Consider the following 18471-nt stretch of genomic DNA (forward strand, 5'->3'; position numbering starts at 1 on the left):
TTTCCAATGTGGTCCTGTCGTACATACCTACATGCACGCTACGGTCACAAGACGCAACCCTCCTAATAGTCCCTAGAATTTCTAAGCAAACAGCTGGAGGCAGGGCTTTCTCCTATAGAGCTCCATTTTTCTGGAATGGTCTGCCTACCCATGTGAGAGACACAGACTCGGTCTCAACCTTTAAGGCTTTACTGAAGACTCATCTCTTCAGTGGGTCATATGCTTGAGTGTAGTCTGGTCCAGGAGTGTGAAGGTGAACAGAAAGGCACTGGAGCAACGATCCGCCCTTGCTGTCTCTGCCTGGCCGGTTCCCTTCCATACCTTAAGGGAACAGGGGCTGAGTCACTGGCCTACTGGTGCTCTTCCATGCCGTCTCTAGGAGGGATGCGTCACTGACGTGGTCTTCCTGTCTGGGTTGGCGCCCCCCTTGGGTTGTGCCGTGGCGGAGATCTTTGTGGGCTATACTCTGCCTTGTCTCAGGATGGTAAGTTGGTGGTTGAAGATATCCCTCTAGTGGCTGTGCTTTGGCAAAGTGGGTGGGTTATATCCTGCCTGTTTGGCCCTGTACGGGGGTATCATCGGATGGGGCCACAGTGTCTCCTGACCCCTCCAGTATTTATGCTGCAGTAGTTTATGTGTCGGGGGGATAGGGTTAGTCTGTTATATCTGGAGTATTTCTCCTGTCTTATCCGGTGTCCTGTGTGAATTTAAGTATGCTCTCTCTAATTATCTTTTTCTTTCTTTCTTTCTTTCTCTCTGAGAACCTGAGCCCTAAGACCATGCCTCAGGACTACCTGGCATGATGACTCCTTGCTGTCCCCAGTCCACCTGGCCATGCTGCTGTACCAGTTTCAACTGTTCTGCCTGTGGCTATGGAACCTTGACCTTTTCACCGGACATGCTACCTGTTCCAGACCTGCTGTATTCAACTCTCTAGAGACAGCAGGAGCGGTAGAGATACTCTGAATAATTGGCTATGAAAAGCCAACTGACATTTACTCCTGAGGTGCTGACCTGATGCACCTTTGACAACCACTGTGATTATTTGACCATGCTGGTCATTTATGAACATTTGAACATCTTGGTCATGTTCTGTTATAATCTCCACCTGGCACAGCCAGAAGAGGACTGGCCACCCCTCATAGCCTGGTTCCTCTCTAGGTTTCGTCCTTTCTCTGGAGTTTTTCCTAGCCACCGTGCTTCTACACCTGCATTGCTTACTTTTTAGGGTTTTAGGCTGGGTTTCTGTACAGCACTTTGAGATATCAGCTGATGTGAGAAAGGCTTTATAAATAAATGTAATATGACTTGACTCTCTGCTACCGCGTGGAAAGGAGCAGCGTGGTTATTGTGATACATCTTTAATAAAGATGAAAATAGAACAATATACAAAAAACATGAAAAAACAAAAACAGCCCTCTGGTGTAACAAACACAAAGACAGGAACAATCACCCACAAACCCCATCACCAAACAGGCTACCTAAATATGGTTCCCAATCAGAGGCAATGACTAACACCTGCCTCTGATTGAGAACCATATCAGGCCAAACACAGAAACAGACAAACTAGACACACAACATAGAATGCCCACTCAGATCACACCCTGACCAAACAAAACATAGAAACATACAAAGCAAACTATGGTCAGGGTGTGACAGTAGTACACCCCCCCCCCCAAGGTGCGGACTCCGGCCGCAAAACCTGAACCTATTGGTGAGGGTCTGGGTGGGCATCTGTCCGCGGTGGTGGCTCTGGTGCTGGACGTGGCCCCCACTTCACCATAGTCCGCTACATTGTCCGCTTCTGTGGCCTCCTAACCACGGCGACCCTTCTAAATGACCCCACTGGACAGAGGGGCAGCTCGGGACAGAGGGGCAGCTCCTTGTAGAGCGGGAGACTCCGGCAGCGCTGGGCAGGCGGGAGACTCCGGCAGCGCTGGGCAGGCGGGAGACTCCGGCAGCGCTGGGCAGGCGGGAGACTCCGGCAGCGCTGGGCAGGCGGGAGACTCCGGCAGCGCTGGGCAGGCGGGAGACTCCGCCAGCGCTGGGCAGGCGGGAGACTCCGCCAGCGCTGGGCAGGCGGGAGACTCCGCCAGCGCTGGGCAGGCGGGAGACTCCGCCAGCGCTGGGCAGGCGGGAGACTCCGCCAGCGCTGGGCAGGCGGGAGACTACGCCAGCGCTGGGCAGGCGGGAGACTACGCCAGCGCTGGGCAGGCGGGAGACTCCGCCAGCGCTGGATGAGAGCACCTGTAGGGATGAGACGGAGAGACAGCCTGGTGCGGGGGGGCTGCCACCGGAGGGGTGGTGCCTGGAGGTGGTACCAGATAGACCGGATCGTGCAGGCGCACTGGAGCTCTTGAGCACCGAGCCTGCCCAACCTTACCCGGTTGAATGCTCCCGGTCACCCTGCCAGTGCGGCGAGGTGGAATAGCCCGCACTGGGCTATGCAGGCGAACCGGGGACACCGTGCATGTAAGCCAGCCCAAGGAGACGCACTGGAGACCAGATGCGTAGAGCCGGCTTCATGGCACTTGGCTCGATGCTCACGCTAGCCCGGCCAATATGCGGAGCTGGTATGTACCTCACTGGGCTATGCACCCGCACTGGGGACACCGTGCGCTTCACAGCATAACACGGTGCCTGCCCGGTCTCTCTAGCCCCCCGGTGAGCACAGGAAGTTGGCGCAGTTCTCCTACCTGGCTTCGCCACACTTCCTGTGTGTCCCCTCCCAAGACATTTTTGGGGCTGACTCTCGGGCTTCCATCCACGCCTCCGTGCTGCCTCCTCATACCAGCGCCTCTCCGACCTTCGCCGCCTCCAGCTCTTCTTTGGGGCGGCGATATTCTCCAGGCTGTGCCCAGGGTCCTTTACCATCCAACTCATCCTCCCATGTCCAGTACTCCTCACGCTGCTCCTGCTGCCTGTCACCACGCCGCTTGGTCCTGTTGTGGTGGGTGATTCTGTAACGGGATTCTTCTGTTGAAGGAGAGGCGGACCAAACGCAGCGTTGTTATCGTGATACATCTTTAATAAAGATGAAAATAGAACAATATACAAGAAACCGTGAAAAACGAAAACAGCCCTATCTGGTGTAACAAACACAAAGACAGGAACAATCACCCACAAACCCTAACACCAAACAGGCTACCTAAATATGCTTCCCAATCAGAGACAATGACTATCACCTGCCTCTGATTGAGAATCATATCAGGCCAAACACAGAAACAGACAAACTAGACACACAACATAGAATGCCCACTCAGATCACACCCTGACCAAACAAAACATAGAAACATACAAAGCAAACTATGGTCAGGGTGTGACAGCTGAACAGCTAATCAAATGGCTACCCGGACTACTTGCATTGTCACCCCTGTTTATTATCTATGCATAGTCACTTTACACCTACCTACATGTACATATTACCTTAATTACCTCGACTAACCTGTACCCCCGCACATTGACTCAATCCAGTACAGGCTGTATATATATATTGTTATTTTATTGTGTTAGTTTTTTAAAAACTTTAGTTTATTTAGTAAATATTTTCTTAACTCTTATTTTTATTAAAACTGCAGTGTTGGTTAAGGGCTTGTAAGTAAGCATTTCACGGGAAGGTCTACACCTGTTCTATTCGGCGCATACAAATACAATTTGATTTGCTTTGTCACATCAACACCTTAAGGTGAAACGCTTACTTACAAGCCCTTAACCAACAATTCAGTTTTAAGAAGAAAAAGTGAGTTAAGAAAAATATTTACTAAATAAACTAAAGTAAAAAATAAAAGCAACAATACAATAACAATAAAATATCAACAAATAAGATTTGATTTGAATTTGGTTTGGTCGCCCAAAAGTCTTACATAACCATATACCAAACGTAACATGTCATAGTAATTTGAGTGTACTTTACTATGTTACGGCTAGTCTAAAAAAGTCGGCTGCTATAACAGCATTTTCAGCAGTTAAATGCAACAGTAAAACATTATTAATATGGTTTTTGAAGTCTAATTTGTTTACGAGCATGATAGCTCTACTTTTAATTGATGGTTGACGCAGCTTGTTTGCCATTAGCCAATCAGCGTTTCTCAACGAATTGAACGCATGTGAATGTACCCACCTCCTATTTACCGCTTCACAACTGATGATTACCACCTTCCCACTTGGTTAGGAACGCAGCATTATATTCGCAGAACGCCTCACTCGCTTTAGGGTTGGGTGGCCAACGTTTGTTAATTCAACCGATACCTTTCCTAGTGGGCAAGTACACTTCTAGATACACATTGTCTAAAAATGTAAGTCTTTAATAGATAGAGCTAAAGATGGATTGAAAATTGGATTTAACAATGGACGTACAGTTGGCTATTTCTGCCGTTATATTATTCATGGTTGCACATTTGCACATTGTTGGGCCAAATAACCATGTCGATCAGGTGGCCACCGGACTAATCCTGAGAAATCATTTCAAGGGATAGATCGTTGTCATTGAGAAGGGCCTTGTTACAGTTCCATTGCAACAGGTCTCCAGCAAAAACAACCTCAATTGTGGAACGGGAGAATGTAAAATTAGAGAGGCGGTCGTGCGTATAATAGACGGGCGACAGAAAAAGGAATAAACTAGATCTGATGTCACTGCTCTGTTGGATTATCGAATACGTGAGGGATTTAATATCCTCGAATCGAAGATAGCAGTAGCCAACGTTGCATGTGATACGTTGCCAATATGATGCCGGTGAGTTATTGTAACAGACTACATGTTCCTTTTATGTTCGTGTTATGATTGAGATTTCGATTAGACAAGACAGAATTGTTTAGCATGTGATCTTACTCCTTGGGCTATGTTGTATCTCGTCCCTCAGCCATACCAACCATCACTATTTCTGTTATATTGAGACAAAGGAAGGATTACCACACAAAATCTGAACATGTTTTTAGCACACTGACAGTCAACGTAACGAATAGCAGGTTCTGTAAATACTATTTTTGTCATTTAGCAGATTTTTAGGAGCAATTACGGTTAAATTCTGTTAGTGTTCAAATACTGGAGAGTTGAGACCAAATCACGGACGCTGGACAGAGTGGATTTCAGTTGTAACAAAAGACAGTTTTAATGAGTCAGAGATATCTTGTCCCGCAGTTTTACGTGCACGGACCTAGTTCACATAACTCGGCAAGGAGCCAGGTGAAAAAGAGGCCTATACAATGGTTACATACATTTTTATACATAGAATAAAGTAGGTGGAGTCTTGTCGTTTCGGTCTTCTTGACTGGTCGGAGGGTTGGAGGCGGGCCTTGCTCTAGCCAGAGCGGGCCCCATTGGTGCACAGCAAAAGTTCTTTGCTCTTGGGACCGGCCAGTTAGAGGGAGATGAGATGTGTGTTTATATAAGGAAGAGGGGGTCAGTCTTATGGCTGGGTGTTTGTGTTCTTACGACGGAATGTCTTTGTTTATATGAGCTATGTGTATGAATATTTATATAACAAATCCCCCTCTTAACGTCTATTAGGCGTGAAAACTATAGCAGAAAGGTGGCGGTTGCAATCGTGGGTATACATAAGGTGGTGCTCCTAACCTTGTCTGGTTTGCATGGTGGGTCTGTAGGTGTAGTGCTACGTTTGGGACGGGAGTGATTGGAGGGAGTGATATCAGGAAAGGAGTTAGGGACATGTGTAGGGGTTGGTGTATGTGATGTGGCAGGGTGAAGTAGTTGTTCAATTAACCATGTGAAAGTCCTAGGGTTACTCCAAATATCAGTATGAATATCACAAATAAGGGACCAGATATCCCCAGCCTCACCCAGAGAGGGAGAAATTTCCCTCTAACTGGGCGAGGTTCCCTTCTCAGGGGAGGCGGAGTTTGATGCCGCATCACCTGAGGAAGGAGTGTCTTCATTTGGAATCGAATTTAGGCCGCTCAAATCAGCTCTGACTTCAGTCAGTGTTCTAGAAGGAATTGGGGCTGGGGTGCAATGTGTAAGGCGGTGCCAAGGTGTGCCTGATTTACCTTTGACCTGGACTGAGTGTGAAGTAACCTCCTTCACTTCGTACGGTCCAGTCCACCTGGGTTCCAGCCACTTTCTCTTGTGGACTGTAACCCTCACCCCGTCACCAACCTTTACCTTCAGTAGTGGCGTGTCCCCCGGCAGCTCCCCCTCCTGGACCTTGTGAACCTGGGTAGAGAGTGCTGCAGAGAGAACCGTCAGTTTTTTCACATAATTAGACATTACAATTTGTTGTACATCAAGGGCGGGCATATGACCTCCCTCCCTTGGTGGACCATGCATGACTCTACCAGTCATTATCCCATGAGGCACATACTTTAGCTATCTTAGCTTTTGGTTTGACGTTCCACCAGATTTTGGGATTGGGGCCTGTACTTAGATCCAAATCTGTGGGTTATGCCAAATCTTTCTTCCACCTGTCTCAGGTGTTTGTTAAATGTGAGCCATTTGTCAAATTTGATTTGTCTTGGGATGCCATTCCTGGGTATTAGTTTGGTTTGTAGCCACTTAAAGACTGACCTAGCATCCTCCCCTTTTGTTATTATTGCCTCTACCCATTTGGAGAACCTATCTACTATGACTAGGAGATAGAGTTTGCCTTTAGATAAATTTTCGGGGCCCATGTCGGTGTAGTCTATACTAATATCCTGAAAACATGCATTAGGTATTACGTATGAGCCCATTGGTGTTTGATATGGTGTCTTTGGGTTGTGTCTGTCACAACCATTGCATTCGTCACAAAATAAATCATCGTCATAAAATAAGTCAGTCATATTTTTTATGTGAGGGTGCCACCAGATGTGCGAGGCCTTTTTGGAGGGTCTTTAGTTTGCCTTTGTGTGTGGGGCCATGTGTTTCTCATAAAAGTTCTGGGTCCATCAGTGTGGCCTGCTTCATGGGCATGGGCTGAGTCTGTATAGATATTCAGTCTTTCCTTTTCCTCTGATGAGGACCTGCGTCAATCCGATGATTTCAGCTAATTTGGCCGATGCTGGTTGAGGGATGATGGCTGATTGAAGGGTGCCATCACGAGGTGAGCTGTTTTTTCAATAGCTTTTGCTACTGCAGCAACGTATCTGGAGCATGTTGACTGTCCTACCTCAATGTGGTCAAGTTTGAAGAGTAGTACATCAAGACCCTTCTCTCCCCCTCTTGTTTCTGGAATACGACGGATGAGGTGAATCCTTCCCTTCCAGAAACATCCAAATGGAACTTGTTCTTGTAGTCAGGTGCAGTCAGAGCTGCTGCCGCTGATAGATCTGTTTTCAGGAGTGCTATGGCTGTTGATGCTTCAGCCGTCCAGGCCAGGGGTGCATGGAGGTTCCTTGATCGTAGGATGACCGGTGCTGCCACCCCCTCTGGGCCACACCCAATGGTACAACACCTGATAGGTGGGGTCAGGTGCATCATGTCTTCGTCCCAGTCTGCAGTGTAGAGGCAGTCATCAGTTTCTGTTGCATTGAGTGTGCAATGGATCTCAGCTTGGGGAGTCTTATATGGGTGTAGAGTGTAGATTTGAGCTTTCAGTTGGTTGAACTTAAACTGGATGTGATGGGTGGCAGGCCCTGTGGGTAGGCATTTTAGCCAGTACACTTCTTGGGCTTCAGACAGTGTGGTCATCGGCAGGAGTGGCATCCTCATCATTCTTACTGGGTGATCAGGTGTTGAAGTGGGAGGGTTGGTTGTAATCTTGCTGCTCCTGCTGCATGTGGCTAGATTCTGGGTGGTTGTATGCTGGCTGTTGCTGATGCATGGGTGTGGGTCCTGGTTGCTGATGTTGCAGAGGTGGGTTTCCCCCACTTCCTCTTGCTCTCCATTGCTGTTGCTGCGGGGAGAGTGGTTTCATGCAATCTCTGGCAAAATGACCGGTAATTCCGCAGTTAAAACACTGGTAGTTTCCCCCTCTGTGTTGTCCAGTGTAGGGACCCCGTCGAGCCCATACTGGGTGTTGTTGTTGCAGGATATACTGCTGTGGGGGAGGGTATTGGGGTGGTTGGGCCCCCCTAGTGGCCGTGAGTGAGGCTGCCTGCTGTTGGATCATCTGAGCGACAGTCTGGGCCACTATTTGGGAGATGTCTGTTTTGGTTCCCGGCTCCTTCGTTTCTTCCGCCACCATCTGTTTCTTAGGTTTTTCTCCTTGTTGTGCTTCCTTCAATTGGAGTTTCAGGAGTTGTACCTGGAGGGACTGCACCTGGCTCTCAGCACCCCCTCTTTCCTTGTTGTGCTGGGTCACATGGTGGTGCACATGCGTATTGAATTGGGTCAGAGGAAGTGCAATCAACCCTACCGTTCCTCTGAGTTTGGTTTTAACATCTCCAGGACACCCGTTGACCACCATTTCCTTCCACATGCTGAGTGTGGTATCAGTGTGATCGAATGGTTCTTCGTGGACCGATCTCCATGTGGTCTTAGCCCTGTCCAGGTATGCTGCAGGTTGCTCACCTGGGTTGATTGTGAAGGAGGATAAGGTGGCATGGTTTCTTTCTGTAGGGTATGCTCTCCGTAGAACTTCCCATAATCTGGTACGGAAGTGGTCTATGGGCAGTGTTGGGGCCCGCCATCCAAGGTCAGCTGCTGTCATGAGGGCCTCCATGGTTCCGTGGTCGGTGGCTCTTGCTAGAAGTGCTTTCATGTCTCCTAGGCAGAGTTGCAGGCCTGACGTAAGTGTCTGCAGTTGAAGTAGCCACGCTGAAGCTCCTCCATGTAGGCTAGGCATCTGTCCCATCAGTGTTGTTAAATCAGTCATTTTCCAGGGCTGGTACTCCACAGTGTGTGCATCACCTGGTGTCGGTCGCAGGGGGTACTGTCCTGCCATCTCCTGCTCTCGCTCTCTTCTATCAGCAATTCTGGAGGATCGATGGAGTGTTTCGGACCCCATTGATTCGGTAACTTTGGTTACTGTTCCTCTCATTATGCCTTCCACACGGTAGGCTCCCTCTCTGTTGTTATCTTGGTTAGCTATTAGCTCCCTGAGTTCCTTAGCTCGAGCTATTGATGATTTCAGCAGCTCCTGCATCTTAGTCACGTTTGGAGCTCCCATCGGAGCTGGGGTGAGCACCATGTCAATTTCTTCTTCGTTTTCGATATCCATGTTCTGATGACAGTCCTCCCTATCCGTCTGATAGAAGTGGTTTGAATCTAATCTTGTTTGTAAGTGTCCTCTGGTTTCAGAGGTGAGAGAGTTCACAGAGGAGCATTGCGGCCTCCGTTCCTGGGGGAGGTCTCCTGCTCCTGGAATCCCAGTTTCGAACTGTTCACATACCATATGGCCAGCCGTTATCCCCAGGGTAATTTCCCCTTTTAACTCCCCTTGGTCTATTCTCAGAACTGGAGCCTGTATTGTGGGAGGTGCCCTGGGCAGGAATGGGTTGTGTGACGGGCTCCGGTGATTTTGTCCCTTTGAGTATGGCTGGGGCTGAACTGCCTCCATTGTCAATTGTGGATATAGTGAGGGAGAAACGGCCACAGGGGGAGCCGTGGGCAAGTTCTCAGGCGGAGCTTTAACATCCCCCGACGCCACAATAGCCACGCCCATCATGTCTGGTGTGTTTTTGGGTAGCACCCTCCTACTCTCCTGTATGGCCCATGTACCTATCTTGAGCTCCCCCTCTGCTCTCTCTCTCTCTCTTGTACCTACTTTTTTGAACCTGTGTATCTTGTTTCTCTCCGCCTCACTCGCTTTTGCATGCTCTACTGCGTCCTCTAATTCTGTCTGCATATCTTGGAGTTTCCCCCCTGTAGGTGGTCCTCCGCTAAAATAACCTGCTTGTGTCCATCTTATCCGTAATCCTTTCCACACTTTCTCCACTTTCCCATACTGTTTTTTACCTCCCGCTCTATCAATCATACTCTGATCTAAATATTCATTGAATTTTAGTTTGGGCGTGGTAGCTGCAGACATTTTATCTAGTTCGTCTGATAATGTGTATAATGCGTTATTTAGGTATATTCAATCCTTACTATGTGGTGTTTATTTCTATCGTTGTATGCTTAGCCTGTCCCTGGTCGAGACAAAGGGGGTTATCAGTATGTGACGCCCGCCACGTGTGTATTTCACCGGTATTTTATTTGAATTTGTTCAGCGATTCGTTTAGGTATTTTCTATAAATGATTCTGCGATTTCCTTTTGGAACAATATATCAGTGAATATATGCGGTTCTATAACAATTTTCAGAGTAATTCTAGCTCTTTAGGAAATATAGATAGAATGTCTAGACAACTAAGAGTTGTTCAGTGAATTATTTAAATACTTTCTGTAAACAATTCAGTAAATTCCTTTATGAACTTATATCAGTAAATTCGAGCGATTCTATAGCAATTGTCAGAATAATTATATATCTTTAGGAAATATGGATAGAATAGAAAAACCCAAAAATCAGTGTGTAGCTTTTAGCGTCTGTCAAACAAAGTCTGTACTAAGCTCGGCGGCTTATTTAAATACTTTCTAGAAACAATTCAGTAAGTTCCTTTATGAACTTTTATCAGTAAATTCCAGCGATTCTATAGCAATTGTCAGAATAATTTTAAACTTTAGGCAATATCAACAGGAATGAAAAAAACGAAAATCAGTATTCCAGCCCGGCTGCTGTCAATCAAAATTGCACGGCCATTCGATACTAAGGTGGCTTTGTCTACCAGCACGTGTGCATAATAGCCCAGTTACGTATCCCAACCTACTCCGCGACAAACGTTTCTTTCAATTTAATTTCCCCCATCTCCAAATCATGGAATGTCAACTCTGGTTCATATTATGTTTATTGTTTGATGTGCAATAGCCACCTCATTCCCGATCTCTGTCTTGTGGAACGCCAAACTTACATATCCTGTATCTACTCGACTACACCTCTTACAAAACCTATTAAATAATACACAGCTTTTTTAATAGGGCATTTTTCATGCAGATTCATTCAATCCAACCACACCTCCACAAGACCTATTCGATGTTATGTGTATCAACAGGAGATTTTACTTGCAGATCCGGTTCATCCATAATTCAACTATAACCACACCTCCACAAGACCTTATTCGATAGTATAGAACGTATCAAAAATAGGACATTTTTACTTGCAGATTCGGTTCATCTATAACCACACCTCCACAAGACCTTATTCGATAGTACAGAACATATCAAAACAGGACATTTTTACTTGCAGATTCGGTTCATCTATAATTCATTCATTCGTATGAAATTCTCATTGAATTTCCAACATCCATAATTGTGTCCATTACGTGTTAAAACACAGCCACTATTTAACGTCACCTCTATACACAACCCAATACATATATAATTAGGACAGTTTTCTATGCAGATTTCAGAACAAATAGGGTCCCTGGAGGAATTTAACACATTGGTCAATCACAATTCACACATTCCTATTAAAATAACTGAGTATAGGCCCATTAATAAGAATATATATATATATATTTTTTTTTACAAAACAAGATATCTTTAATCAATGTCTTAGGTTCTTATGTAAAAAATTTGGGCACCGATTCATACTCACGCCCAGTACTTTCTGATCAAAATTTGGTTTAGGCTATAATACAATATGCAGATTTCGATATAACGGGCTCTGCTCACCTTTATATAGAGCGCTCCGATCAGATTTCCTGAGGCAAGATGAATGGCTGGGGAAGTCACTCTTCCGTCTGATTTTTTTAGCCGTGATCAGTCTCGTCCTCTCACACTAACTTATAATAGATCGAATTCAAGAACAACCAAACTCTGCTACCAATTCTGTTAGTGTTCAAATACTGGAGAGTTGAGACCAAATCACGGACGCTGGACAGAGTGGATTTCAGTTGTAACAAAAGACAGTTTTAATGAGTCAGAGATATCTTGTCCCGCAGTTTTACGTGCACGGACCTAGTTCACATAACTCGGCAAGGAGCCAGGTGAAAAAGAGGCCTATACAATGGTTACATACATTTTTATACATAGAATAAAGTAGGTGGAGTCTTGTCGTTTCGGTCTTCTTGACTGGTCGGAGGGTTGGAGGCGGGCCTTGCTCTAGCCAGAGCGGGCCCCATTGGTGCACAGCAAAAGTTCTTTGCTCTTGGGACCGGCCAGTTAGAGGGAGATGAGATGTGTGTTTATATAAGGAAGAGGGGGTCAGTCTTATGGCTGGGTGTATGTGTTCTTACGACGGAATGTCTTTGTTTATATGAGCTATGTGTATGAATATTTATATAACAGTACTGGTAACGTTGACAGATTTTTGACCTAGTCAAATCGGGATTTAAACCAGCGACGTTTCGGTTACTGGCCCGAGTGTTGTATACAACATTAGCGTGATTAACAATAGTGGAATCGGCGGTTTGCATTCAAAATAAAAGTCCCCAATTGAAACTGATGCAAACAGATAAACATTGTGGAATCATGACACAATTGTACTAGATACTGCTAAACAAGGTTGGAGTGTTGTTTTCATTCAACAAAAGACAATAACTAATTAATCTGACACAAAGTAAAAATCAGTTGAAATTGCACTGTTGATGTATAGACTTCAGAATTGCAATGGAGGCATACATATATTGCAATGTACAGCCTTACCTATGGATCTTGGGTTCATTAAAATTGGGGTATCAGCCCAGTCAGTGACACCCACAGAACAGAACTGTAAAGTTTTCACAAATATTAGCTGTCGTAGTTTATTGCGGGACTCTGAAACCACTGTGAAATTAGCAACATATTAAAGGAAAGGTTACCCCCTTTTTGAATGTTATATTGTTTTTGTGCATCTCTGGGTGATCTGTTAATTCCCTGGGTTATTTCATGTTTTCATGTGCATCTGAGTTATTGGCAATCAAGCAGGCAGAAATCCTTCTGGTATCATTTAGCACAGTGATAATCGCTCTCACTACACTGGAAGTTAATAGGAATAAGAGTTTTAGATCAAAATGTCTATCATACATGTTAGATTTCAATACTGGCCGATGTCATAACTCGAGAGTATGTCTCCTCTCGACTGTGTCATTGATCATCTTTTTGTGATATTCGTACCTCGAGAAATGTGTAATTTAATGGAGGGTCTAGCTAATTTTTCCTGTTGTCTGCCTCTAAAGTCCAGGGTGTATTGCATGGTGCAGTTGACCAAGATATGGATTCCAATGACTGAAGGAATGTATAACGCCCCACGCAGAGCAGACTGTCGACCAATCGCGTTCACGTTGTCATGATGCTTCACGCGGTTGCTAAGCTAATCGTCACGCAATCCAGATAGTACGTAAAGTTACGAATCCAAAGCAATACGATACTACAGATAGATATACAGATTATCTAACATCTCATAAAATATTTGTAATGTTGTACTTCTTGTTGACGAAGTTCGTGCTAATGTTGGGTTTTTGAGCTACCACTCATTCACTCCTTGACTGAGAGCACTCCTTGTCCCAGAATCGCCCAGAATTCACCCCACGGGCCCATTGACGTAGCTTGGGCAACGTTTCCCATCACAAAGTATATCTGCCGTTGCGAATGTCAGACTCCGCTCTGTGAGGCACATCGATCTGCAGGTTGAGATAGTAAGTGCATTTTGTTTAGGCAATTTTACAGCTATCTACGTTACATGCTGATATTTCTTTGGTATTATTGAGTGTAGCTATGTTTGTTAGTTAGTTAGCCAGCCAGCCAGCCCATGGAGAGCATTGGATTGTGTAATTGACTTGAGATGCAACAGATCTCCACAACAATTTTCATTATTGCTACCAACCTTTGTTATAATGCCAAAAGGAAACATTTGTTCACAAAAAATATTCTTCTCACATGTTTTTTTAACACTGTAAATTCAAGAAATGAGTGGTTTTGGGTGGATTTTTTCCTTTTAAACTCACCAGTCAACCTACTATATGTGTATTGAGCATGTACAGCCTTACCTATGGATCATGGGTCCATAAAATGGGGATTCAGCCTACTCCATGACACCCACAGATTACAATTCTAAAGAGTTTGCGCAAATATTAGTGCAGTAGTTCTTATTGCGGGACTTTATTTTCACTAGTTTAATCTGTTTGCATTAGTTTCAATGGCAGAGTTTTATTTTTAAGGTGACCTGCCGATTCCGCTACTCATGCTAATGTGGTTCAGAAATTCCATGTTTCTCTGAATGTCTAGCTAGCAGGTTTCGCTTTCCTTAAATCATATCTCATGACTAATGACATTTCAGAAATTTAAAGAATGGTTTAAAATCATGCTGCATGCATATGAGGTTAACTGCAAATTAGGATACTACACCATATTTTGCAAGAAAAGCTTCAATGGACCACACACAAGTAAAATCCCAATTTAAAGGTTTGTGGTTGTCTAACACAATCCAAGTGTACGCTATTCTGTTTGTGCCTAGTGGGAATAGCCTATTTCACTTATGGAAAGTCATAATTCATCACCGGCCGTGATTGGGAGTCCCAAAGGGGGGTGCACAATCGTCCGGGTTTGGCCGGTGTAGGCCTTCATTGTAAATAAGAATTTGTTCTTAACTGACTTACCTAGTTAAATAAAGGTTAGATAATATATATATATATATATATATATACACACACACACACACAATTAGGCTTTGGGGATTACGTTTGCAATGGCAAAATCGGGAACAACCTCCAGAATCTTAATCTGTCAGATGACTGTCCTTATAGACCTTGGACATGGTTACTGTGTAACAATATACCCTAGTGATGTGTTAATTGGAGCCAACATGTCATCCTCAACAACATCTAAACATTTCCCTTTTCTTGTTTAAACCAGACACAGTTCTTTAAAAACAAATCTTGACTAATGAGTGGATGACATATCTTGACAACAACAGTTGAACCCAGTGAAGAAGCCTTATCAGTTGTGTCATTTTGCTAGTTAAACATGGGTTGGAAAGTAGACCTAAAACAAGAATTAAAAACTATTATTTGAAGAACAATGATCCTGCATTGTTAAACTGTAATGATGGTGAGAGAAATATAACTCCGCATGCCTGCCTGTTCCTCTTGGGAGCCCTATGGTGTTGGCCCAACATCTTGTATTTCTTTATATATGTCGATCCTGGGAGATTATTGTTAGCCCTGGTAGAATTCATAAACGAGGTGCTAAATCTATTTCAGGCTGTACCATCACTTGGTTATGTGAACTGAGAATTGATTTTTACTCAACTTGCAAGGACATCCTATCTATAAGTGAGGTATTAGCCAAGGTTGGCACCAAAAAGTGACACCAGTTATTTGGGGGACACATTTTGTGGAAACAACACAATTATTTAGCAGGGTCAGGGGTGATACAGATAGTAAATAACTCTGTTATCTGGTTCCAAATGTCATTGATTACAGTTGTTAAACTCATCCCACGTCTGAGGTTACGGAGGGCCTTTACAACTGTTACCAGTAACAGTAAGTGACCAGTAAGCAAGCACACAGACAGACATACACAATCTTCCTGCTGCTACATTTACGCTATTTATAAATCCATTAGGCGATTAGTCAAAAGTACTGCTCCGTGGCGGTGGTGGAGATTTTCAATGACATTTCCCATTGTCCCAAATGCCATATGAAAATGTTAACTTTTCAGTGACTGGGTTGTGTTCGTTTTCACCCAGTACTGTTTTTCTGCTCCCAGAGTAATGCTCAGCACAGTGGGGGTTGGGAACGGGGGAGGGTTGCTACTGCTACGCTGATTCAATAGTAAAGTCACGTGAGCCTGGCCATATGGCCTGGGTCCAGGCCGCAGCTTAAAAACATTGGGAGCTGACCAGCGGTAACGGCTTGCAAACCTATCCCAATCTGCCAACATTTATTAAAGAGCCACACAACCACAAGTCAAGAGTTAGTGCTAATATATTTTTTTAAACACGTAATGGAGAAAATGATACCGCTTCAACTGAAAAGGTCCCCGTTTCAAGAGGAAACACAAGTTCTTTGAAGTTGGACTCTGTAGGATGGCTTTGCCTTGATGATGCATGTATCGACAGATGCTCATTTGTTGGATGCTGTTATTGGCATGAATAATGAATGACTGCAGTGGATTGGATTACTCCTGTAGCTTGTAACTGCCGTCACAGCAAACTTAGTCATGGTTACATGATGAAATACAGAACTTTTTAGTTGCCATTTGTTAAGGGAAGGTCGTATAGAGTCTCTAGTCCGAGTCATCGTGGTCAAATGCCCATCTCACCTAATAACAGAGGAACAATTTGCAATTACAGAAAACATTTCCGAAGATATCATAGCACTTAGCTCATCGCCTTATCCTCCACCAAATAAGAATCCCTATTGCTAATGAGGTTTGTTCTCAGTCACACTGATGCTCCATTAATGAGAAGCTTAGCCTAACCGATCTCATTAGATGCCCCACACTGTGAAACATATATATATTTTTTTATACCAGACTAGACATCGCAGGCCAATGTCTGATCGGAGGATGGTTAAGTTGCCCCAGACGCTCATCATGGGTTAGTTTTGCAATTAATTTTTGATTGGGGGAGGGAAAGCTGATCCTAGATGTGTACTTAGGGGAAACTTCACCCTGGAGCTGTCTGATCTGTCTGAATAGAAGGGCAGTGTTGTGTTATTAGGGCTGCACCCACATGCAAAATCAAAGTGCTCTGCCTTTCCCCAGCTGTGTGAATCAGGGGAATTGTATTCAATCAAGTCACCTGCCATAAGTGTTTATATAGAACCTATCCATAGAATAAGAATTTATTGTTTTCAATTATATCATGGCTTTGTTTATACAACTACTGCCTCTGCACGTCTTATTCTGAAAACTGGAATGATCTGTGGCTACCTGGAATACAATGTAGCCTATGTAGCCTAGGACACTGTCTCTCAAAAGCAGTGAAGTATTCTATTCTACTTCTGGTTCTCCAAAATATACGGTGGGGTCCAAAATTATTGACACCCTTGATAAAGATGAGCAATAATGACAGTAAAAAATAAAGAATTCAAATACTGAGCTATATTGTATGCTAAAAAAATGGGAAATTTGGGAAATTATATACTAATACAATTCGTTAGAGAAAGCGATATATTATCTTTTTCTCAAAGGTAGGGGTCAAAATGATTGACACCCCTAAAGATTCTTATAAATAAAATAGTAAAATGTTTAGTATTTGGTCCCATATTCCTATCACGCAATGACTACATCAAGCTCGTGACTACAAACATGTTGGATGCATTTGCAGTTCGTTTTAGTTTAGTTTCAGATTAGTTTGTGCCCAATATAAATGAATGATAAATAATGTATTGTCACTTTTATTATAAATAAGAATATAATATATTTCTAAACACTTCTGCATCAATGTGGATTCTACCATGATTATGGATAATCCTGAATAATGAGTGAGAAAATTTAAAGGGTCAAAGATCATACCCTCAAGACATGCGAACCTCTCACCATCACCAGGGGAGGTTACCATGTGTTGGCAGCATGATCTTTGGTCCTCTAACTTTCTCAGTCATTATTATTCACGGTTCATTCAGGATTGTTCGTAACCACACTAATGTAGAAGTGTTTAGAAACATATTCTATTCTTAATTTACAATAAAAGTGACTCCAAAATGACACAATACATAAATTACTATGTTTTTTTTTACCCCCTTTTGTTCTCCCAATTACGATCTTGTCTCATCACTGCAACTCACCAAAGGGCTCAGGAGAGGCAAAGGTCGAGTCATGCGTCCCCTGAAACATGACCCGCCAAACGGCGCTCCTTAACACCCACCCGCTTAACCCTGAAACCAGCTGCACCAACGTGTCGGAGGAAACACTGCTCAACTGACGACCCAAGTCAGCCTGCAGGCGGCTGGCCCGCCACAGAGTCGCTAGAGCGATGAGTCAAGTACCCCTGGCCAAACCCTCCCCTAACCTGGACGACGTTGGGCCAATTGTGCGCTGCCCTATGGTAGTCCTGGTCACTGCCAGACTGACACAGCCAGGGGTCGAAGCCAGGTCTGTAGTGACGTATCAAGCACTGCGATGCAGTGCCTGAGACCGCTGTGCCACTCAGTAGGCCCTACAATGAATTTTATATTGGCCACAAAAGGATCTGAAACACAACAGAAATAGAATAATATGTCCCTGAACAAAGGGGGCTAAATCAAAAGTAACAGTCAGTATCTTTCTGGTGTGGTCACCAGCTGCATTAAGTACTGCAGTGCATCTCCTCATGGACTGCACCACATTTGCCAGGTTTTCTGTGAGATGTTACCCCACTCTTCCATCAAGGCACCTGCAAGTTCCTGGACCTTTCTGGGGGGAATGGCCCTAGCCCTCACCCTCTGATCCAACAGGTCCCAGACGTGTTCAATGAGATTGAGATCCGGGCTCTTCGCTGGCCATGGCAGAACACTGACATTCCTGTCTTGCTGGAAATCACACACAGAATGAGCAGTATGGCTGGTGGCGTTGTCATGCCAGGATGAGCCTGCAGGAAGGGTACCACATGAGGGAGGGGGATGTCTTCCCTGTAACTCAGTGTTGAAATTGCCTGCAA

General features: G+C 44.5%; 1 protein-coding gene across 1 annotated transcript in view; it reads left to right on the plus strand.

Annotated features, from left to right (window-relative positions):
- The first annotated feature begins 4132 nt into the window (after positions 1–4132).
- The window catches only part of LOC110486087 (apoptosis-stimulating of p53 protein 2), a 46753-nt gene continuing 32414 nt past the window's right edge, over positions 4133–18471 (plus strand). The window contains 1 exon segment of the mRNA XM_090196159.1: positions 4133–4732. Coding sequence (XP_090052285.1) covers positions 4724–4732 — 9 coding nt within the window. The 5' untranslated portion in view covers positions 4133–4723.

The sequence above is a fragment of the Oncorhynchus mykiss genome, chromosome 13 (genome assembly GCF_057628025.1).
Source record: "Oncorhynchus mykiss isolate SJ-2025 chromosome 13, ASM5762802v1, whole genome shotgun sequence".
In the NCBI taxonomy this organism is placed as follows: domain Eukaryota; kingdom Metazoa; phylum Chordata; class Actinopteri; order Salmoniformes; family Salmonidae; genus Oncorhynchus; species Oncorhynchus mykiss.